We start from the raw sequence: 22,271 nt of genomic DNA, 5'->3' as shown, positions 1-22,271 counted from the left end.
TATTTACTGGGTTTCTCTCTTACAAGAGGTAAAAACATATATGTATATTGTGTGTGTGTGTGTGTGTGTGTGTGTGTGGGTGTGTGTGTATATATATATATATATATATATATATATATATATATATATATATATATATATACACACGCACACACACACGCACACACAATAACAAGTGTTGCATTTCCCCGTCAACCAGTTTAAAGCTTTGTACTGATGCAGATGTCCTGAAATAAAACAAAAAAACATATAGTTTGTATAGTGAGAAAGGAGAATATTTCAGTCATTAAAATCTTTGTCTTCAGTTACACACCAAAGATGGCTCATATCTAGTGAAAGTTCTTGCCCCACGATGATTCAGACAGAAAAGTACAGCATCATGAACAGTAGCAAAAAGGTGCTTCTTTGTTATGAATTCTGAGAAAAAGCACCCTCTTTCCAACTGTTCCACCACAGAAGCTAGATGCAAAATAGTTTTAAACTAAAAATTGGGTATATTACCTAAATAACACACAACACAAAATATGTGATACTTACTCTGACACCCAGCCAAGTAGATATCCACATCAATCTCACTGAAGTCTTGAAAAATCTGTTTGGAAAGTTAAATGAGTGTATGTACAGCATACAAAATGTACTGTCAGTTCTCTAAAATAAAACACTTACATTTTGCATTGTTTTCATAGCCACTATATCAATGAAGTTAGCTGTGGACAGGTCTAAAATAATAGAGTGAATATCCCAAGTCCACTTTCCCAGAGACCCCAGCGACACCCTCTCCAGATCCTGACTCAGTGTGTCCTCACTGCTGGAGCCTAGGGTTGTGGTGTCCCCATCCGGCAGCTCAGAGAGCCAGCCTAAGCTTATGTTTTCTGGATCTGCTCCTCCCTTTAGGTACTCCCATCTGCACTGACCGTCTGGAGTCCTTGGGGTGGTTGGCATTACAAACACAGTGCCATTTTCTCTCTCTGTAATCTGTTCTTCATTCTCTCCTGCACTAACGTTATCCAATCCCATGTCCCTCCATTGTCCAGCCTCCTCCTCCACAGAAAACACAGGGGCACCAGCCAGCTGCTCAGCTGCCCTCTGGGCTTGTCTCTTCTGAGTAATCAGTGAGGGAGATGATTCAGAGAAGAAATATTCTGTTTAGTTTTATACAGTGAAGTAGCTGACAAACGATTACTATGCATGCAAAAAATACAATTATAAGCAGTATATAGAAAAAACAGCAGGTTAAATTCAACATATTTAAGAAAAAGAAATGATAAATTATATATAATAACAGGGCTCTACCTCTTTTTTGGCCTGCCTTTTCGCTCGTCTTTCTGCCCTCCTTTCTCTGCGCCTTTGTTTAGCCTCCTGTCTCCTCTTATAAATGATCATTTTACTGATGTCAAGTCCACTCTAGTATAAGACACCGTATTCAGAAATCTTTCTAAAACGTCTACTAAGATCATACATTTCTGAACAAACCTTTTCTTTGAGAGCTTCAAGGTATAAATCAGAATTAGCAAAATAGACAGTAGCAGAAGAGTGGAATATTGTAATACCAGGGATCTCTCTTGCCTAAAAATAAATGTTATACTTTTTAAAGAAACAGTGGAGAAATTGTGTTATATTCATGGATGCACATCATCTTACCTGATTATGGGTTTCTATATCCACATACACATCAGTACCCCGAATGTTTCCCAAAATAGAATATGTTGGCCTTAATAAACATAAACATTTTAAAACAATGTTGCACTACTACTGTTACTGATAGTACTGGGCTGTAATATAGGCTTACATTTGAGTTCTCACAATGACGCTAAGAAGAGCAAAAGCAATAGACGCTGCCAGGCCCATATCCAGATTAAGGAGCAGAGTTGATATCAAAGTGACCAACCATACCAACTAAACAAGAAGGAGAAATGAGTCAGGTGTATCACATTCCATATTTATATAGATGTGTTAATGATTTTTTTATTCACCAGGTCAATCTTGCTTTTTTTCCACAAAGTCGCAATGTCAAACAGTTGTTTGAACATACTCTTGAGATTAACGAGCACAATTGATGCAAGGACTGCCTGCAACAGGCACATTTTTGATGATTATATGTACAAACAAAGACAGACAATAACAAAGAAATATCATGCTTTTATTCAGTCGGTTACCTTTGGGAGTTCCTGGAACAAAGGACCAAGCTTCATTATAGTAACCAATACAATCACAGCTGAGGCCAAACTAGCCATCTTCAAAAACACACAAAAAATAAAGCTGTCTGACTGATGTGTTGCATGGTGATGCTGTGATTGGTATTTATACCTGTGTTTTTCCACCGGTGCTCTCCTGTATAAGACTTCTGGACATAGATGAACAAATAGCAAAGCACTCAAAAAAGCCTCCAACCATATTACTCAATCCTAGTGCCAGGAGCTCCTACAATAATAAAAAAAACAATGATAAAGATAGTAAATAAAAAAATACTGAATAATAATGTCACAAGTTACATATGTTCATTTAAGTTTACCTGATTACTGTCCACCTTGTATCCATGTTTCAGTGCAAATGTTTTTCCAAGTGAAATTGAAATGGCATAACCAACAATGGCTAATGCAAATGCATCGCCAATGACCTGTCTAAACAGGCTCACATCTGGCACACATGGAGGACTAAGACTAAAACAGAAATACATGTAAATAAAGCAGTCAGCACAACAAAAGTGTATTTTGATAATTTTAGCACTTGCAGATAATTTGAAAAAAAAAAAAAAAAAGTTCTCACCCACTAGGTATCTCTCCAACAACTGAAATTGTGTAGTTGTTGCTCAGATGTGAATAGGAAGATATCACTGTTGCACTCACAATCTAAAAAAGAACACTGACCTTGTTAGTAGTTCATCAATAAGTAGTTAGTAGTTCATCAATAAGTAAGTTCATCCATGTGAATAGGAAGATATCGCTGTTGCACTCAGTCTAAAAAAGAACACTGACCTTGTTAATAGTTCATCAATAAGTAATGACTTAGTTGTTCACATGAGTAATGTGGATGTAATTATTAGTCACAAAATGTTGCTGTGAGAAGCATTGCACTAATGCTGAGTCAGTGGTCTGTTTACACTGTGTTCATGCTTTTTTGGTCCCACAGTGTCAGCCAAATTTACAGAGGTTTTAAAGAGGTAATGCAGCAACATAAAAGATAAAACTAAAAGTCTGTCTCTGCGTGAACTGACTGTAATGAGCTCCACTGGAATCGGCACTGGCAGCTTTGGGCGCAGGAAAGAGTTGAGCTCCTTGGCTACAACAAGACACACTATAGATACAGCACTGACCAGTAGGGTTGGCAAATGAGTCTGAGGAAGCAGGGTGCATATATGTCCAAATGTCTGAAAAAAACAAACAAACAAACAAACAAACAAGTATTTGAACATAATTAATTTACATTCTAAAAATAAACAGGGCTAAAATATATTGTACATTACTCACGTATACAAGCGACAGTGGCCCACTGAATCGTGTTGGTGATATTCCAAAGATATATTTTATTTGCCCAATCACAGCATGAACTGCTGCAGCAGTTGTGTAGGCCCGCACCAGAGGTTCAGCCAGGTAAGTTCCAACAAAGCCAAACTTTATCACCCCAAGCATCACCTACAAATACGCAGGTAGTATCCAGTACATATGGCTAAAGAATCAACATTCTTGTACAGACCTGAATCAGTCCTCCAAGGACTGTGGTAGCAGCTGCCACCTGGACGCGATACAAGTCTCGAGCTGTGATATTGACTTCCATTGTGATGTTTGTCCCATTATTTATCAAAAATGCTGTGTCAGGAGCAAGTGTTTCTGTTACACTTCCAACCATTATACTGAGCACAGTGAATGTCCCTGTTAAAAATACGAAACGTATTTTAATAATTATTATTTTATTTTGTTTTGAAAATGTCTAAAATGAAAATAGTTTTACAGTTTCATAATGTGCTTCTGGTTATAGGCTATACATAGCTGTCTCGTTCTAAACTATAACAATGGGGTTGTTGTCAGTTACCTATGGAAATATGGCGTGATGTTCCAAAAAATAAGTAGATCAGTGGTGGATAGAGTGAGCTGTAGAGTCCAAAAACAGGAGGCAAGGAGGCTAACAAGGCATAAGCCATACCTACAGGATGTCACAATCATCATCATCATCATCATCATAATTGTACATAGATAATGTTTATTTCAATAGCTAACATTTTCTTCTGTTGTCCAGATAACATTCAAACAGTTAGATGACACTAACAAAAATTTATATTCCTCAAAAATGGCTATACCTTGTGGCAAGTGCATGATACCAACACTGATGCCAGAGATTAGATCTGGCATACCATAGTCCCACACTGAGTACTTGGGTAGCCAATACAACACAGGGAACTTGCTCAGGGCCCATCTCTTTAGTCTGGGGACTGAACAGCTGAAAATAACATTAAAATATTCAAGATAAAAACAACAGAAAAAAATTAAAAATGAAGGTGATCTTACCGTAAAGAATCTTTCAGCTTATTAGTAAACGGTGGATGAGTTTCATAATAGCTTTTTTTGTGTGCAACCTCCTCTAGACTTTCCTCATTCAACACCTGTCTTTCAACTCTGAATTTACCAAACTTATGTGAATCCATGATTGTCCCATTATGGGTTAGTAGCTTTTGTAAGCCGACATATATACTGTCATATCTTTAATGATTTACTATTGTTAGAAAGTGTTAGAAAGAAAGACAGGAGAAATTCTCCTTCAGAGGAAAAAAAGCTGTTGACAAGATTATTTCCGCTGCTCTTGCTGTTCCACTGCCTGCCAAAACTAATGAACCATGAAATATATTTTGACTTTGCTTAAGTTGTACTATGAAGGGTTTACAGGTGGATATTAAGATATTTCCCCACATGCGTGCCCCATTGGTCACCCAGGCTATGCTAACCAGTGAACAAATTGTTAAAATTACATTTCTAATTTATAAATTTGAATTTGGGCACCAGTGGCTCAATGATTAGAGCAGTGGTTCACCAAACACCAAAGGTCAGAAGATCGATTCCCACTCGGAACAAGCTGGTTAGTGGCGCAGAATGGCAACCTCTCTTCTGTCACTGTACCTCAGGGCTGCTGTGGCTACAATAGTTGCTTATCACCAGGGTGTTAATGAATTATTCAATGTAAAGCACTTTGTCTTGAAAGGCGATATATTTTCAAATGTCTTAAGAGGAGGTTTTACTCTATCTAGAATAATACATATCTACAATACTTGAACTTACAATAACAGCATGGCCAACACTAATTAAGAGCACTAATGCTGCATATAGCCACTTGGTACATGGTCACTTTAAGACTGAGCTCATGAAATCTGATTCTGAGCAGGGAGCTGTTGTGTTCATACTATTGCCCCATGCATGTGGCTGACCACCAATACGAGACATGGGGGACATCAACAATCGTATTAAATACAAGTGCGAAATATTTGGAAAACCTTATTTGATCTGATTTTAAACAAATGGTTATTATTTGTTTATAAGCCAATATTGCTCTTGAATCCTTGTGACCCAAAAAAATCTCTGCCAAAACACTGTCTATTTTTGGACTGTAGCTCAGAGGGCACAGAGGCGGAGGGGCACATATCTTTGGCTCCAGCATTTGCTCAGTAACTTAACTAAGGAGTATTGCACGTAGCAACAAAAACAAGTAGAAAAGTTTGTGAATATGTATAATGTTTTTTGTCATCTGAAGATCTAATACAGTGGATTAGATTTAAATCTTCAAAGTAAAGACTAAGGTAAGGTTTAAATGTGAAATGTTTTAGATGTATAAGTGCTATACATTTCTCTTAATGGTCTGCTTACTTTATTGTCCATTTTGGTCAACATTTGCTTGTGAAACAAAAAAAAAAGTTCATTTGATATTTACAAATATTTTGGTAATTTTTGTTTTGTTGTGTTAACTTGTTATTGTTGTTGCTGTTGTTGTTGTTGTTATTCAATGTTTTTATCAATCTTTTCCAAACCTTCTCCATTTCTATAGTGGACATTGCCTCATTTCTGGTTTTGAAGTTGTAAGAACTATGGATCTCACGTTCAAGCATGGTGCGGTGTTGATGGACCAGCTGAGGAGGATGCGGGAGACTGAACATCTGACAGATGTGGTGTTGGTGGCTGAGGGCATCAGCTTCCCTTGCCACAGAGTTGTGCTTTCAGCCTTCAGCCCATACTTTCGTGTCATGTTTACATGTGGCCTTCGGGAGTGCCATAATAGAGAGATTTTCCTGAGGGACGCTCCAGCAGATAGCCTGGCTCTTCTCCTAAACTACATGTACTGTGCGGATCTGCCTCTGACTAACGACAATGTACAAGGCATCGCTGTCGCATCCTTTCTGTTACAGATGGATGATGTTTTTAATTGCTGTAGGCAGCACATGACAGAGAACATGGATGCCTCCAACTGCCTTGGTGTGTATTACTTTGCTCGTGACCTTGGTGCAGAGGAACTGGCTGACCATGCATATCATTACCTGAAGCAGCACTTTGATGAAGTTTGTCAAAATGATGAGGTGCTTGAGTTGGAGGCCCATCAGCTTGGCAAACTCATCTCATCAGACGATCTCAATGTTTCCAGAGAAGAAACCATCTTAGATGTAGTCCTTCGCTGGGTGAACCATGGGAGTCTGTTGGATGAGGAGTTACGAGCTCGACACCTCCCAGAGCTGCTGAGGAAAGTGCGACTGCCTCTTATAAATGCAGATTATTTAAAAGAAAGTATGAGGAAGAACACAGCTCTGCTGGCTGATGCTGAATGTCTAGAGATGTTGAATATGGCTTTGGATGTTGGAGAAATGCATCCATGTGCTGCTCCACGAAAACTGAAGCTGAGATATGGCATGGAGACCACAGAACTGCTGCTTTGTGTGGGAAATGACAGTGATGGGATTAGGTCAAGATATGGCAACTACTGTGAGCGTAGTTTCTGCTTTGCTCCATCCACAGGTCGAATTTATTATATGACCTCACCTTGTTATGGAGATGCTCTGGGACATGTTGGTGCTGGGGTTGTGACAGAGCAAAATGTCATTATTGTGTCAGGAGAGGCAAATGCCCGCAAGATGGCCCGGCAAAAAGACATAAATGTTGAACTTTTCAGGTATATGCTGCAAATATTTGCAAGTTACATATTATTGCAGCTACTGATAATGTATTCTTTTAGATACAAAGTTGAGGCGCAAGGAAGCTGGGAGCGGATGACATCTGCAGAGTACCGTGATTCCTACGGTTTAGCTTCACTAGGGGACACTCTATATCTAGTGGGTGGATTAATGAAGTTGAAGAACCAGTATCTCATCACTAACTGTGTGCAGCGCTGGTCCCTGCAAGGGGGCCCCTGGCGTAGTGCAGCCCCTCTGCCCTTTCCTTTGGCCTATCACAGTGTGGTCAAGATGAACGAGCGCCTATATGTCATGGGTGGTCGAACTCCACAGGTATTTAAATATTAAATATTCTACTGTATTTGTTTTTATTTTATACTTAATACACATGCTTTTATTTTATTTTACCAGTCATATCGTCTGGATGATGAACCTGACCGCCTCAGTAACCGCCTCTTGGAGTATGACTCAAACACAAACAGATGGACTGAACTTGCTCCTATGAAGTACTCAAAGTACCGCTGTGCTGCAGTGGTACTCAATGGGGAAATATATGTGATGGGTAAGACCACTAAAAATAGATACATGGTAGATATATGCATAAAGTTGAATTGTTTTACCTATTCTTTTGTATCGACAGGAGGTATAGGGTGTGAAGGTCTAGACCGAGGTCAGTCTCGTCATTGTCTTGATGCTGTGGAGATATATAATGCAGATGAAGACTTCTGGAAAGAGGGACCTCGACTTCCATGTCCCCAACTTTCACTGCGCACCAATGCTTCAAATGCAGGAGTGGTGGGAGGCAAAATTTTCATCTGTGGATATTACAGGGGAGCAGGTAATAACCGGTTCACGCATAGCATGTATTATGTGTTGATTAATTCCCATGTCATTATCTCCATTTAGATCGGCATGATAACATAACAAAGGACATTCTGGAGTTCGATCCGAAGGACCAGCGTTGGACAGTGGTGGCTCGCCGCACTCTAATGCATGACAACTATGACGTGTGCCTTGTAGCAAAGCTAAATCCAAGAGGACTCATGTCCCCACCAGCAGACCTAATTAAACAATGACACTTGACTCACATAACCAAGTCTAGTGGCAGAGTTTCAAGCTAAAAACAAATCTGATGTTCATAAAGCATGTAATCACGGTTTTGTTCAAAAAAAAATCCGCAATTTACTTTTAAAGATGTAAATATATAGGTTTTAGTATGCATTTGTACAGTGATAAATATACACTACACTAGCTTTTGGAAGATGATGACCTTATTATATTACAAATTTAGACAAACCTGAATACATGGCTAAAGTAATCTAGAATCTACAATATTTTATAATTTTTTATTTGAAATATACATACCTTTTAAATGTAACCCCAGAAATGTTTTAATACATATTTCAAATAAATGAAATCAGTATCTAAAAAGGGATATTTACAGTGGATTATTTTACAATGCTTTCTTGCATCTAAACATTAATCCTGCTTAAATAACATTTATGACTATGGTTATGGTGTCTGCAATTTACTTTAGTATAGCCATCCTCTAAAAGTCCAATTCAAACAATTGCCACAGGCCTCCAGGCTGTGCTGAGGCCTCTGCCCTGTCCAGGATGGGGTCGATCCCATTCAGGCAGGCTGAGCTGTTGCTGTCCTGGGACCAGCAGCTCATGGGGGTGATGAAACTCTTGCTCCCATTTTTGTTGTGACACTCGGACAGAGACAACTTGTTACCATTCAGGAGGGAAGGGCTGTTTTCCAGAGGGACTGCAGGCTTGTGATTCTGAGCCATCACTAGAGGGCGCTTTTTACGTCTCACAGAGAGTCTTTTGGGTTTCCTCTTTCCAACACAAACTCTGTTCTCCTTAGGAGCATCTGCTTTACCAAATGCATCAGGCTGTGTGCGCTCCAGCTGATTTTCCTGCAAACTTCCAGGCAAAGCATGTGTGAGGCTTGGTGACGTCTGAATGAAGCTGTCCATTACTGTCACTTGGCTGCGTTTGGGTGAATTCTTGGACAGTAAAGCACTCAGCAGCTTAAGGGCCTCTTCAAGCATATCTCGTTCTGTTTTTTGGTCCTTTTTTAGGCCATCCACATTGGTCATTAAGCTTAGCACAGAGCAGCTAAGGTTTGTAGTGGTCTAAACATTGGAAGCATGGAATTATAAACCAATAATGAGATAGATAGTGAAAAGTATTTCTATGCTTTAGCTATATACAGACCTTTTCCATCTTGTCTTCTAATCCTGTCACTGTCTCTTTTTGAGAATTTACGTTGTCCAGTAATGTCTGTAGCTGCAGGGAAATGTCACTCTGGAGGCTTATTAGGTTATTCTGCACTGAAAAGGTTGCATAGTTCTTATCAACAACCTCAGACCAACATTTGCCTTTTGTACAACACTGCCATCTAAAGGGTAAATATAGCAGTCGACTTACATGTTGAAACAAAATGTTCAATCTTTTCAAGGACTGTGTAACAAACTACACTATTTTTCTCTGTACCAGTAGCAAGTTGGTGAATCTAAAAACATTGTACATACATAAGTAAGATATCTGACAATAGACAATTGAATTTTAAATGGTAAAAACTTTTTACACTTACTTTGTTAAGGGTTTCTCGAATATGTATGTATTCATTGGCTAAAGCTTCACTAAAAAAAGAAGCATCCATTTATTGATAACTAATTTAAATTACTAAGATTTAATCTGCTTAAAGTTTCAGATGTGATTCTACAGTAATAGTGAATAAATGTAAGTACCTGTCAGAATTTTTCTTAGTCTTCTTCTTGTCTTCTTCAAATTTGTCCAGCAGGCTAAAAAGTTTACTTTTATCTTTAGTCTCGCTGAACAGAAGAGGTTTACTTTGATAAGTGCGCAGAAGGGTTGAATCGCTATCCTGATAAATAAAAATCAGTTCAGTAACCTAATTGTGCTCATGCTATAATAAATGATAATGCCTGGTTGGACGATATGCCAAATCTACTGTTATAGTGTAAATCTGTTTGCTTTAACTAGGCAAAACATCAATATAGAAACGTATTTGTCAAAACGCTATAAAAATGTGGTTACACAGGTTATGCGCAGAGGGAAAAAATACTGAGGCTGGTGAATACACTGATCACATTGAAATGTCAGAAAAATATGCTTCCTCGAGTAGTTAGCATCTAAAAATCTAAAGGCTAAATGGGATTTTGTTGGGCTGTAATGACATAATTACAAACTTAAAAAGTTGCTACTTTGTGCTTACCTCTTGAGATTGTGTTGAGTTCCAGGAAGACAAACTGAGTGACTGAGATGCAGAATTTTCAGGCCAAAACTGAGACCCAAAGAAAAATTGTGAATCTGTTACAGAGTGTCCACTGGCATTAATGGTCCTATCAATCAACAAAAAGTTTAAATTAGTTTAGCCACTATGTGCATAATCTTTTCAAAACTAGAAAGGATTTCCTTTTTTTTTTTTTTTTTTTTTTACCAGTTTCTGTGACATAAAGTCTATTTTAATTTATGCACCTGTTTCCATTAGCAATAGTCATCATCTCTGTCAGACTCCTCATGTGACTCATTTTCTCCATTTCTGAAACAAACAATAGATACATTATGTATACATAAGACATATAGATAATAAATCTCTCTTTGTATGTTGAGAACACTGACAGAAACAAATACAGTGCACACTTAGTTTCACTATCAATTTATTATTCATTCATTTACATGGCCTTAACTGTTCTTTTTCTGTCTTTCAATCCTCACAACTATTTGTTGTTGACCATCAAATTTTTCAATCAAATATTTGTACACAGAACGTCATGTTATACTTTATGTTTGATGATAATCAGTTTGCTAACATATCCCAACTACTAGCTAAAGCTTAGAAATAGATGGCTAGAAATAGTTTGTGTGTAGAACTAAATTGCCTGGTCATTTCAATCATACGATAATGAGTTAAACCAGCCACTGTAAATGTTTACGCAAGCGTAAATAAACTTACAGTTTTTAAATGCCAAGATAATTTTAGCTGCGCCCGAAAACTCCAGCTGTGCTTCAGAATTTCCCGCCAGCGCTACTGCTCCAGGCCGCTCGATGTTAAGACAAATGTTATTATTTCAGAATTTAATTAAAATATCAAGCGTGGAGAAGTTAACAACAAATATAGTATGCCTGTGCAGTTTTTACATTGTTTTATTTTTTAGAAAAAATAAATGTACATTTTTCCGTCTTTTATTATGAAACGTAAACCCGGAAGTACAAACGACAAACGAAAGCAGGTGGCTACCTAGAGCCGTGGTGACTACTGTCAGATACGTAAAATCAGTGATTCGGGGTTTTTTTTGTTTGTTTTTTTTGTTTTGTTTTTTCAGTCTCAACACAAATGATTGTCTGGTAAATGCAAACTGGTATCCGACTCTGTCTGATCTATTCAGGGTACCACTCTGGAGTCTGGACAGGTCAAAGCCTAGCTACTGTTTGGCTGGTAAGTTGAGGTTTACGTACCTTTAGCATACTGCTGTCAACACACCCTTATGGCTTAAAAAGAACATGTAACAGGTTTCGGCTAATCCAATTCATAATACATTCACGATTAGCTATTGTCTCTAATGCGATTTATGAAGCAGGTGCTCACCAGAGAGAGACACAAAGATGGACACTATCTGCGACAATCATCTTTCGTTTATCTATTTATTATTATTATTATTATCATCATTATTATTATTATTATTATTATTATTATTATTATTATTATCATCATCACCATGTGTATTACTTTGAGTAAAAGTTCCAGATGAAAATAGTTCAAATTTAAAATAGGTTATTTACAAATAAAGTTTTCAGTCACACCACATTGTTGCTGTATATATGCTGTTTGTATATAATGCAGTCCATCTGCAGTTAAGAGACTGTTGTGGACAAAATGACAAAAGGTAAATATTCTTTACTTTCACAAACTTTGTAAATTGTAGCTCTACAGAACACGACCAACCTGTCGAACCAGTCAGTCATGTGTCTTGCTTTGACTGCTGTTAGGGGATGCTGTGAATGTCTTTTGTCAATATAATCCTACTTAATCATGTTTTCCATGTCTTCCCTCTATCTCCTAGGGTGAAAGCATGGCTTTGTCATTTCTGTTGGTCTTGGCTGCAACAGTTATTCTCATTCGACCAGAAACACCTGTAACTAAGGTGGGGTGGTTAAAAAAGATCTGATTGCATGTGCTTTCCAATGATTTACTTCATAAATAATCTTTTTAAGGCTTTACACCAGAATTCACTGGAGTGTTGCAGTGACAGGCAGCAGAGACCAAACAGCACTTGTTCAAATGATACTCACTGTGAACCAGGTAACCCACACATTGACAGTATGTTCAATATTACTTGAACACAACTGTCTTCACTTAGGTTGTACTGTTTTGTGGCATGATATTTATTTTGCCTTACTGGTGAATCAGTCCAATCCATTAAAAAATACCTTTCTTGGTTTTGCTTTCTGATCTTGCTTTCTGAGGAAAAAGTAGTAAATGCTAGTACAATTGCCTGAAAAAAAACTTTTTTTAACTAAGCAATTGCAGTTTAGTCAAGTCTAGGTTCAGCAACAGTCTGTGCTCAAAGAATGAGGTCAGCTGACACCTGAATATACTGAATGACCAGGTTATTCCATCAGTGGATTTTTTTTTCTTCCCTGATGGCACAGCATATTCCAAGATGATAATGCCAGGATTCATCGGGCTCAAATTTTGAAAGAGAGAGACAGGAGCATGAGACATCATTTTCACACATGGATTGTCCACCACAGAGTCCAGACCTTAACCCCATTGAGAATCTTTGGGATGTGCTGGAGAAGGCTTTGTGCAGCGTCAGACTCGACCATCATCAATACAAGATCTTGGTGAAAAATTAATGCAACACTGGATGGAAATAAATTTTGTGACATTGCAGAAGCTTATCAAAATAATGCCACAGCGAATGCGTACTGTAATCAAAGCTAAAGGTGGTCCAACCAAATATTAGAGTGTGTGACCTTTTTTTTTTTTTTGTGGCAACTTTTTTATGGCCAGGCAGTGCATTAGTAGCGTTCTACATACCAACATAAATTACAGTCATGCTAAAACATTTTTGAAAATTCTGGATTAAATCTTGTTAATTCTTCACTAGGATGCTTTCTGCGGGTCTTGGAGAACAGCAACACTGTTTGCATATTCTGTGACTCTGCAGCTGCAGAATTGGAAAACATGACAGCCTGCACCTACAGTAAAGACTCAAAACATTGTATTATTTTTTTCTGATGAAGTGCGTTCATGATTTGTCATTTTTCACAGACTACACAGTGGAAAAAAAGAATCACACCACAGTCACTACAGTCATTCCTGAAATTGGTAAATTAAATCTACTCGGAAATAATATGAGTCTGTCTGACTATTACTACTACTACATATATGAATTAAACTGCGGTTAATCTCAATTTCCTATTGTTTATGTTGTTGGGATTATGAACAGGAGGACCAGGTGTGGCGGCTTCTCTTCTTCTTGGAACATTATTAATCAGCTTGTTCCTCATTCTCTCAGTTGCCTCCTTTTTCTACCTCAAACGTTCAAATCGACTCCCAAGCATTTTCTATCGACGCAATAAAGGTATGGTTCACTCAGTTAATTCACATATATATATATATATATATATATATATATATATATATATATATATATATATATATATATATATATATATATATATATATATATATATATATATATATGAGGTGAGTTTCATCAGGTCTTCTTTTGGGGTGTTAAATAAGTTCAATATCTGATGATTTAGATTTTTTTGATGAATAAGTAATTGTGTTCCAATACTGCATCCAAATTCTTACTCTATACATTTTGGTTTTTGCAACGAGTAATAGATTATATACCATTTCTTCTCTTTTATAGCTTTTATATTCCAACCAAGTGAGACTGTAAGTATATTTGGCCATGTTTATTTTTACTAAGGTTGTGCTTGAAAATGTTTAGTTCACATTTTATTTTTATGTTTTGTCTTTTAGGCAGTCATGATACCTTCCACATCAGGTATGTTCTTACAATTATACTTGGCTTACCATCTAGGCCTGTCAGAATAATAGAGTTTGAAGTGTGATTATGATGCTACAGAAAATATGATGAACAATAACACTGAGACTACTTTATGCCACTGACACCATCCATCCATTTTCTTCCATTTATCTGGAGCCGGGTCTCAGGGGCAGCAGTCTAAGCAGGGACCCCAGACTTCCCTAACCCCAGATATGTCCTCCAGCTCCCTGGTGGAACCGCAAGGCGTTCCTAGGCCAGCCGAGACATAGTCCCTAGAGCATGTCTTGGGTCTGACCCGAGGCCTCCTCCCGGTGGGACATGCCTGGAACAGCTCCCTAGGGAAGGCCCAGCCTCTCTCAAGCAGTTGGGTTCCAGAGCCCAAACTGTGTGTAGAAGTGAGGCTGACTTTATTTGGTTGGTAACGCTCAACCTCCCACACAAGCTCAGCCCCTCCTCCATGTCCGGAGATCTGGTTGAGGCCCTCGTCTTTGACTGCCACCCAGATCTCACCAGACCAGCCCCTCATGGATCCTTCCACAGGTGGTGGGTCCACGGAAGAACAGCCCCACGTCGCTAATGCGGGCTGTGTCCGGCTTAGCCCTGTGGGGAAAGGCCTGGCTACCAGGTCAAGCACCCACCTCAGGCCTGGCTCCAGGGTGGGGCCCCGATAACACCAGTTCGGGCAACATAACTGGCCTTGATTGAGTCCTTCTCATAAAGGCCTTCTAAAGCTACTCACACCCTGAAGTGGGATTTATACCAGAAAATACTTATCTTAGAGGTTTTATCACAGTTAATGTAGCAGACCCAATATCTTCCTAAAAAAATGAACTGAAGTCCTCTTCGTCTTCTGACAGTTCATATTTAACTATGATTGGTCCACCTGTCACTCATCATGACATGACAGAGACTAGCCGATAGTAAGAGTGGGTGTGTCTGTGTTTGGGCATAAAGCCACTTTAAACAGAAAAACACTGAATCACAATATAAGGCTACCCTAAAGCCTGATAATCCTATTATGTACAGTATTGTTATTTATTGTTAAATAACAAAATGAAACACTTGGGTTGTTAGGTAGCATGTATAATGAGCCATGGATGTTACTGAGCCCTCTAAAGCTCAAATCTTGTAATGTCATAATTTTGTCTCATGTCTCCACTGTGCTGTTACTAAACTTTTCTTCACTTTTTTGTTATTTTATTAATTTGTTTTTAGCGAGAAAGACCAGATATGTGAGGAGAGAGCGACCATCAGCATCATCTACTCTGAATAGTGCCTCCATTTCCACAGCAGCCACTACACAAGCTTAACCTGTAGAGGGAGCTGGAGACCTCAGGAACGATGTAGGGGCAAATTTTAATAATTCCAGAGTATGATGAGCAATCATTCAAACAGTATATCTTAAGTTGCCAAATATACTGTAGCTGCTATTTCACATTGACTGTTAATAGTATAGCTATAGATTACAAACATTTTTCATTAGCACTATAAAACCAAAATCAGCAGTGCAATACATATTGCTTGAGCTAAATGTGTCAACGGCTTTTAAGTTTTGACTACATAATTCTGTTTGTGTTTTTTTTTTTTGCTTTTTTGTAAGCCCTACTTTTTTAGTTTTTAGTTGTAGTAAGAGTTAGATAGTGGTTGGCGAGAATGGAATCTATAGACATATTCTAATGGTGAACTTGTTGACCAGCAGAGTAAATTGATAGAGAAATACTGACAGATTTGTGGATGTTTTTATATGCAGGACATGTAATATTTATTTCCTATTTGTAACAATGCACTGAGTTTTTATACAGGCGAGAACAATGTGCTTAGGGTAGATTTGAGATGTACATATTGGATGTTTTTTATTGTTATCATTGCAGCTTTCTTTTATTTATTTGGTGTATCTTGGACACATTGGATAAGTGAATGTATTTTATAAGTGTAACAGTGTCACAGCTGTAAGAATCATTCCATGAGCTGTGATACTGATCAACAAAGATTATGGAAATTTATTTTGGAATTTTATCCAACTTCAGATTATTATTGATCACATCGAGTATTTATTTATTGTTGGTTTAATTTTGATGTTTATGGTGGTTTCTGTCAAGTTGTATTTGGTATCTGATAAAACACTACTAAGAATAGTTAATAATTACATTATCTTAAATTTGTTGTTTGTTCATATAGACTCTATGTAGATATTTATGATGAATTTCATTAGAATCAAAAAAAGTATAAGAATATTCCATTTTACAATTATTTGATGATGTGAACCTGAAGCCCAAATACTGCTCAGTGCATATTACAAATATTATTCTAATATATTTATATCAGACCATTACAAAACAGTGCACTTTACTTGTGCACTTTGCCTAAAATATATGTTGCCATTAAGTGTAATTAAATCTATATTAATTGTTGCAATGGTGACAATTATAGTTGCACTGAGTATTACTTGACTAGTTTTTGCCTAAATCAAGTTTTTGCCTTTTTGTGCCATTATAAGCTTTCAGTAATACTAAAATACATTATTCATTTGAATCTAGTCCAGTGGCCTTCTGTAAAATGTAAAGGCTATACTTCACAACAACACTAAAAGCCAATTTCCAAATCAAGTAAGCGCTGTGATCCATTGTAGATTTTCCATTTATTTTGTATATTTGTCATTCTATTACCATGAAGAATATATTGTAGATGTAAAGTATTGTTTACAAATAAAGATCTTTTCTATAAAGATTATGGTTTGTAGTGAGTACATACATAATATTTAATGGTGATGACATTGGTACAGAGTTGAAAGTGTAGGTGCACAACTTAAAATTACTGACATTGGAATACATGACATGCTGTTCATTAATACAGTTGAAACTGTGTTATGCAATAGTCAGTATATAAAAGTTACATAATCTGTTCCTCATTATCTTGCTTCAAAAATCCCTTCTTCATTGATATTTGCTCGTAGTTTGTTGTTCTGAAATGTCACACCTCTGATGAGGGACGGATGTCTGCATGTGACCCAGCAGCTCTATTTATATCAGCTGAGAAAGGCTCCACTCTGACAACACACATCGGAGCATGTTGCTACAGAGGACACACAACAGCCTACAGGGTGGACATTTTGTCCTTGTGCCACAGGTATGTTGATTGATCACAAACTTAAATGATAGATGTTTAGAAATGCAGATAAATGCCATGCAGATAACAAAAAAATTATATATCATTATTTTTTCAAATCATACCACAACAACTGAAAAGTACAGAACTCGAGGAAAATAAATAATCGATATATAGGATATAGGATATAAGGATGTGTCTAGTAGTGAGTGATTAAAAGTGATTAAACTGTTTTGCTGCATGTTTCATACTTTGCAGAAAATGGTATAATTTAAAGACAAACTGTTTTAAAGACATATCAATAAAACAATTAAGGATGAAAATGCGGCACCAAATTTACATTTTAATATTACCTCACTAGATATCTTCCTTTAAGCTTTAACGGATTCAGTTATGTAAGGGCTTTGTGAATAAATGTTCTCACGAGAGCAGCATACCACAGCTGAGTTCTATGACAGGTCAAGTTCATTCTGTGCTGTTAAGTCTTGTTTTCGTATCCAAAAGCATTGAAGTGCCTTGCAAATTCAATACTTTGTGTCCAGTCATTCAGTGTTGTTTTCAATTATATCACAACTAATGTCTATGAATAAGGACTGCGGCAGATCTTTGTCTTATGAAGCTTGTGACCAGTAGGCTCTAGCTTAGATTGCTGTTAAGATTAAAGGGGTTGTCTAATTTAATAGAAATGTAATGGTTTAAGGTTGAATTTTAAGTTAAATATTTTCTTGAAAAAACAGTTGTTCTTGTCATATTAAATCACTAAACCAATGCCCAACTTTTATCTGTAATTGACTAAAATGTTTTTATCCATTAGGCATGTATTCACATATTGTAACTGCCTTTTTAAACATGTCACTTACTCAGAAATTGTGTTTAAATTTCCAGATAAGATGATACACGAGTGAGTGATCAAAATGGATGACTTGGATCATAGTATGCACATATCTGACCATGACTGGCTCAGCTTCTTTGAGGAGAGTGAAGAGTGCGGTCTACTGCATGTTTCACTGGCTTGTCCTGACAGCTCTGGTCTTAGTGATGCAGATGATCCAGACTTTACCACACAAACCTACACAGCCATAAAAGAACATCACGCTGGAGGAGACAGTAAGGTACCTGTAGTTCAAGAAGAGGAAGATTCAATTGTTCAATGTTCCTCTGGTGTGGACAGTAAAGGGGAAAGTAACCCAAAATCTGAACCGGAGCCTGTTTTTAAGGATGCACTTGGGGGTGACTGTAGGATCTGGGCAGAGAAAGAGCACTGGTTTGTGAGTGTCTATGACAAACCATCTCAAAAACTGGTACCTGCTACTGTGCCTATGGTTAAAAAGAAGAGCAAGCAGAAGAAAATCTGTAAAATGAACTGTGCACGTAAAGATGAACTTAAATATTGTGATCAAGTCAAATTATCTGAACAGAAATTCTCAGATACAGATGCAGAGATCTTGGAAACAGACAACAATACAACATCTCATGAATATAGCTCAGACCATTTGGACATAGAAAATACAGTTGAATCAATAACTGTCAAATGTGACATAAACCAAGTTAAATCTACTGACACTATATTCACTCAGGAAATATGCTCTGGAAGTGCACAAATACAACAAAAATCTGACATCATATGGATTACAGGTTCCAGTGCCAGTGAACCAAGAGAGATCAAATATGACACTTGCAATGAAATAACAAAATGCATCAAAATTTCAGACACCATGTTCGTTGAAGAGAAAGATCGAGACGCAAGTAGTGAGAGCTCTCAAACTCAAGTTGCAATGGATCTGACATGCCTTCACGAGTCTAGTATAAACCATGTAGACATTTGTAATTCAACAAAGATCAAAAATAGCACTTGTGTTAAGTTTGATATAACAAAACAAATCTCTGACTCGGAGTGCACTCTAGAGGAAAGTGATAAAAGATTTCAGACTGAAGCAAATGTGGAAATTACACATCTTGAAGATTCTAGTAATGAGGAAAAAATGCAAAATACTGTAATAAAAAATGCCAAAACAGATGCTACCACCAATCTTGATGCAATAAACCAAACCAGAAATTCTGATTCAGGGGGCATTGAAGAGGAATGCTCAAAGATAAATAACTTAACATGTTTTAGAGCATCTTGTAAAGAGAATAGTCTTGAGTTGATCAGTGGAAATGGATTTGAACCAGGAGTAGATTCTAGCAAATACACTGATAATCCAAATACATCTCAGACAAATAGTGTTGAATCTGACGAATTTGCAGATTATGAGTCCTTCTCCAGTTGTAGTTATGATTCAGAAACTTACCATTCTGCTACAGAGTCTGTGGAAAACCCTAGATATTTCTGTATGCAAAATTCACCTTGTCATCTATCTCAAAGTATTAATGATGACAGTTCAATAGATGGGGGAATGCACTTTGCAAGTAGATGTTTCAAACAAGATGGCGGCCAGTCCCTCATAGAGACGTCACAGATTTTTCCACTTGCCAACCACAGCGCTGACAACCCTTCAAATCACAACTCCACATGTAGCACTAGCACTGACGGCACTAAGCTCTGCATGTCTGTGTATACACCTCCATCTGCAGACAATTCATCAACCTATTTAGGAGAACAATCCGAATCCTCACCTCAACTTGATGTTACTATGGAAAGTCCTGAAGCATATGCAAAAGCTACTGGGAGCTCTCAGCCTGTATATGCCATCTCTGCTTTCTGGAATGAAATGGAAAAATTGACCATCAATGACATCTTGCAAATCAGAATGGGAAGGTGCATGTTGCCGATTGAGGAAGCAATTATATCAGATGATGAAAACACTACATGTGGAGATAATGCAAGTACTAATAAGGTCAGTGCAGTAAGACTACCTGACAGTCCTATTTCAAACACACTGGATACAGCTGATTCTGACTATTGTACAAATTTAGATGTGTTCAACCCTGATCGTTCAAGTTGGGATTTCTCTGCCTCTGATTATGAAGAGGAATACTGGCAGTTTATCAATTCAAGTAGAAACTCAAGTCCTGACCAGCATGACAAAAGTTACCAAAGTGAATGCACAGATTATGTCTGTACAAGTGAAGAATCAGACAAAACGGGTACACCAGTGCCTTCTGAAGACTGTTCCATGGAGAAATGGTCTTATGATTCCTCTTTTAATTCCTGTGACCTTGCTATGCCGCAACAGATGAGAAAAAATAAGAGTATGTATGATATTCACGCACCCAAGTCAATAGAGGATTTATCGTCACAAGCATTTCTGGATCTGAGCAGCTGCAAGTCTATGGAGGAGCCGCTGGAAATGAGTGATGGATTTGAAGTAGTCACTCCAATCATGTGCCTCATAGATGAACAATATCAAATATCTTTCTCCAAAGTGTTTGATTACCTGTTTGACGATAACAAGACAAAATGTGAAGCAATCCCAGTCAGTGTCTATGGACTACAGGGAAGCTATGCATCACCTATGAATGAATATACATTTTGTACAGTAACTAATGACCTGTCCGTCATGCCCTGCATTGAGGAGCCAATCCCAATTTTCTCCTGCTCACATCCAACTGTAAGGGAACTGACATTTCCCAAACCTGGCTGTAGTTTCTTGGGTACAAACTACACAATAATGAAGAATGTGTCTCCGATCCAAATAGTGTCTCAGTCTATTTTAGGGGGAATGGATTGTAAGCACACTGACCAATCATACTGCTTCTCCCAAGATCTGTCAAGTTTGTACTCTATCAAGAAGATTTGTTTTCTTGACAATGGTTCTGATGTATGGAGATATGAAGATGATGATGAAGAAATGCCAGTTTGTGCAATTGATTCAGATGTTCCTATGGTTGGTGAGGGAGGTGTCCTCTCCACACCCAAGAGGTTTAAAGAGGCAGCATTTAGGAGGATTTCTATGGAGAAGAACCAGATGCCATCTGGTAAGTTATAATTCATTTGGACACTGTAAATTGATACAATTAGCAAATAACTACTTATCTTGTAATTAGGCATATGCTTTATAACTGAAATAAGTAACACGCCAGATCCAAAAATCCCCAAACGTTGATATAGGGTGAATAAAAAAGAAACTATTTAAATTACTTATAAAACATACTAAAATTGCCATCTGACAATTTGAGGATATTTTATTTCATTTTGTCAATGTTTTTGGTAGCTAAATAATTTGAGGTAAAAAGGTCAATAACAAATTTCACCAAAAGCTTTATAATTAACATTTCTTAAATTTCAGATTCTCAAAGTATATTTTCCATGATAAAGCAGTCAGATATGTGTTTAGTCTGCATTGCATTTGCTTCTTGGGTGTTAAGGTCCTCTGACCCCGAGGCAGCTGATGCCTGGAAAGCAGGTAAGAACCAGCTACTGTGCCTTAAATTATTTTTACAAAAATCATTATATGAAAAATAACTGTTGATTCTTTGCAGCCCTCCTGGCCAATGTGAGTGCATTGTCAGCAATCCAATATCTGCGACAATATATGAAGAGAAAAACTTCACCACAAGAAGATCGATGATAAAATAAATGGATACTTAATGTTGCAACCAATTTTGGGTCCACGTACACTATGCCTCAATGCAGATATATATATTTGTGCTCATCTCAAAGCTAGATACATTCACTGCATAATGTCTAGAGGAAACAGATAGAAGGACTGGTTACTAGCATGTAAAGCTACTGGAAAGCTGTAATTAAGTTAATGTAGTCATTAGAAATGACAGTGTGAGCGGTGTTGTAGGTTAAATATGTATGTGAGAGGTATGTGAGTGCTTAACATTTTTATTGAGATTATTGGAAGGTTTGAGCTGTGTCCCAGACCACGTGCCTGCATTTGGGATTTACTTCCTCTAGAGCTTAGAAGACATTTCCAGAGGCTGAAAAATAAGTTCTCTCATTTTACTTTTCATTATGTAAATATTTAATAAACTATTTGTGATGAATGGGAACAGTGTAGATTTTAAAAATCT

At 37.4% G+C, this 22,271-nt stretch overlaps 5 protein-coding genes across 5 annotated transcripts; 3 read left to right on the top strand and 2 right to left on the bottom strand.

Moving 5' to 3' along the window:
• Positions 1–177: 177 nt before the first annotated feature.
• Positions 178–4,639, bottom strand: slc26a6l (solute carrier family 26 member 6, like). The gene is made up of 19 exons (XM_055221876.1): positions 4,503–4,639; positions 4,295–4,434; positions 4,030–4,140; positions 3,694–3,869; positions 3,468–3,632; positions 3,215–3,367; positions 2,767–2,849; positions 2,513–2,660; positions 2,308–2,421; positions 2,157–2,234; positions 1,974–2,069; positions 1,790–1,896; positions 1,642–1,711; positions 1,474–1,566; positions 1,294–1,404; positions 667–1,101; positions 538–592; positions 314–459; positions 178–227 (listed from the first exon to the last, which is right to left on the bottom strand). The coding sequence occupies exons 1-19, from the start codon at positions 4,637–4,639 to the stop codon at positions 201–203; spliced, it is 2,445 nt and encodes an 814-aa protein (XP_055077851.1). The 3' UTR covers positions 178–200.
• A 761-nt stretch (positions 4,640–5,400) lies between these two features.
• On the top strand, positions 5,401–8,575 carry kbtbd12 (kelch repeat and BTB (POZ) domain containing 12). Its single transcript, XM_033966734.2, has 6 exons — positions 5,401–5,782; positions 6,028–7,140; positions 7,204–7,474; positions 7,553–7,703; positions 7,782–7,979; positions 8,048–8,575. Exons 2-6 carry the CDS (start codon positions 6,068–6,070, stop codon positions 8,215–8,217), a joined length of 1,863 nt encoding a protein of 620 aa, XP_033822625.1. The 5' UTR covers positions 5,401–5,782; positions 6,028–6,067; the 3' UTR covers positions 8,218–8,575.
• Positions 8,576–8,663: 88 nt separating this feature from the next.
• LOC117371133 (interactor of HORMAD1 protein 1) lies at positions 8,664–10,709 on the bottom strand. The gene is made up of 7 exons (XM_033966757.2): positions 10,654–10,709; positions 10,391–10,517; positions 9,903–10,039; positions 9,746–9,794; positions 9,580–9,664; positions 9,367–9,482; positions 8,664–9,284 (listed from the first exon to the last, which is right to left on the bottom strand). Exons 1-7 carry the CDS (start codon positions 10,704–10,706, stop codon positions 8,691–8,693), a joined length of 1,161 nt encoding a protein of 386 aa, XP_033822648.2. The 5' UTR covers positions 10,707–10,709; the 3' UTR covers positions 8,664–8,690.
• A 666-nt stretch (positions 10,710–11,375) lies between these two features.
• c5h1orf159 (chromosome 5 C1orf159 homolog) lies at positions 11,376–17,034 on the top strand. Its single transcript, XM_033966754.2, has 9 exons — positions 11,376–11,614; positions 12,240–12,320; positions 12,391–12,478; positions 13,290–13,385; positions 13,454–13,510; positions 13,632–13,766; positions 14,064–14,089; positions 14,177–14,201; positions 15,420–17,034. Exons 1-9 carry the CDS (start codon positions 11,528–11,530, stop codon positions 15,512–15,514), a joined length of 690 nt encoding a protein of 229 aa, XP_033822645.1. The 5' UTR covers positions 11,376–11,527; the 3' UTR covers positions 15,515–17,034.
• Positions 17,035–17,153: 119 nt separating this feature from the next.
• On the top strand, positions 17,154–22,205 carry LOC117371132 (PPARGC1 and ESRR induced regulator, muscle 1). Its single transcript, XM_033966755.2, has 4 exons — positions 17,154–17,330; positions 18,195–21,227; positions 21,539–21,655; positions 21,732–22,205. The coding sequence occupies exons 2-4, from the start codon at positions 18,224–18,226 to the stop codon at positions 21,818–21,820; spliced, it is 3,210 nt and encodes a 1,069-aa protein (XP_033822646.2). The 5' UTR covers positions 17,154–17,330; positions 18,195–18,223; the 3' UTR covers positions 21,821–22,205.
• The last annotated feature ends 66 nt before the right edge of the window (positions 22,206–22,271 follow it).

The sequence above is a fragment of the Periophthalmus magnuspinnatus genome, chromosome 5 (genome assembly GCF_009829125.3).
Source record: "Periophthalmus magnuspinnatus isolate fPerMag1 chromosome 5, fPerMag1.2.pri, whole genome shotgun sequence".
In the NCBI taxonomy this organism is placed as follows: Eukaryota; Metazoa; Chordata; class Actinopteri; order Gobiiformes; family Gobiidae; genus Periophthalmus; species Periophthalmus magnuspinnatus.
This window is presented reverse-complemented; position numbering and strand designations above follow the sequence as displayed.

Coding starts and splice junctions, on each gene's coding strand:
- slc26a6l (XM_055221876.1), bottom strand. CDS start 4,639: ATGGATTCACATAAGTTTGGTAAATTCAGAGTTGAAAGACAGGTGTTG. Junction 2,422..2,512: donor ACAAGGTGGACAGTAATCAG/GTAAACTTAAAT, acceptor TTATTATTGTAG/GAGCTCCTGGCACTAGGATT. Junction 1,567..1,641: donor ATATAGAAACCCATAATCAG/GTAAGATGATGT, acceptor ATTTATTTTTAG/GCAAGAGAGATCCCTGGTAT.
- kbtbd12 (XM_033966734.2), top strand. CDS start 6,068: ATGGATCTCACGTTCAAGCATGGTGCGGTGTTGATGGACCAGCTGAGG. Junction 7,141..7,203: donor ATAAATGTTGAACTTTTCAG/GTATATGCTGCA, acceptor GTATTCTTTTAG/ATACAAAGTTGAGGCGCAAG. Junction 7,704..7,781: donor TGGGGAAATATATGTGATGG/GTAAGACCACTA, acceptor TTGTATCGACAG/GAGGTATAGGGTGTGAAGGT.
- LOC117371133 (XM_033966757.2), bottom strand. CDS start 10,706: ATGAGTCACATGAGGAGTCTGACAGAGATGATGACTATTGCTAATGGA. Junction 9,665..9,745: donor TTCGAGAAACCCTTAACAAA/GTAAGTGTAAAA, acceptor CAATGTTTTTAG/ATTCACCAACTTGCTACTGG. Junction 9,483..9,579: donor TGAACATTTTGTTTCAACAT/GTAAGTCGACTG, acceptor CAACCTTTTCAG/TGCAGAATAACCTAATAAGC.
- c5h1orf159 (XM_033966754.2), top strand. CDS start 11,528: ATGCAAACTGGTATCCGACTCTGTCTGATCTATTCAGGGTACCACTCT. Junction 13,386..13,453: donor CATGACAGCCTGCACCTACA/GTAAAGACTCAA, acceptor CATTTTTCACAG/ACTACACAGTGGAAAAAAAG. Junction 13,767..14,063: donor TTTCTATCGACGCAATAAAG/GTATGGTTCACT, acceptor TCTCTTTTATAG/CTTTTATATTCCAACCAAGT.
- LOC117371132 (XM_033966755.2), top strand. CDS start 18,224: ATGGATGACTTGGATCATAGTATGCACATATCTGACCATGACTGGCTC. Junction 21,228..21,538: donor GAAGAACCAGATGCCATCTG/GTAAGTTATAAT, acceptor CTTAAATTTCAG/ATTCTCAAAGTATATTTTCC. Junction 21,656..21,731: donor AGCTGATGCCTGGAAAGCAG/GTAAGAACCAGC, acceptor GATTCTTTGCAG/CCCTCCTGGCCAATGTGAGT.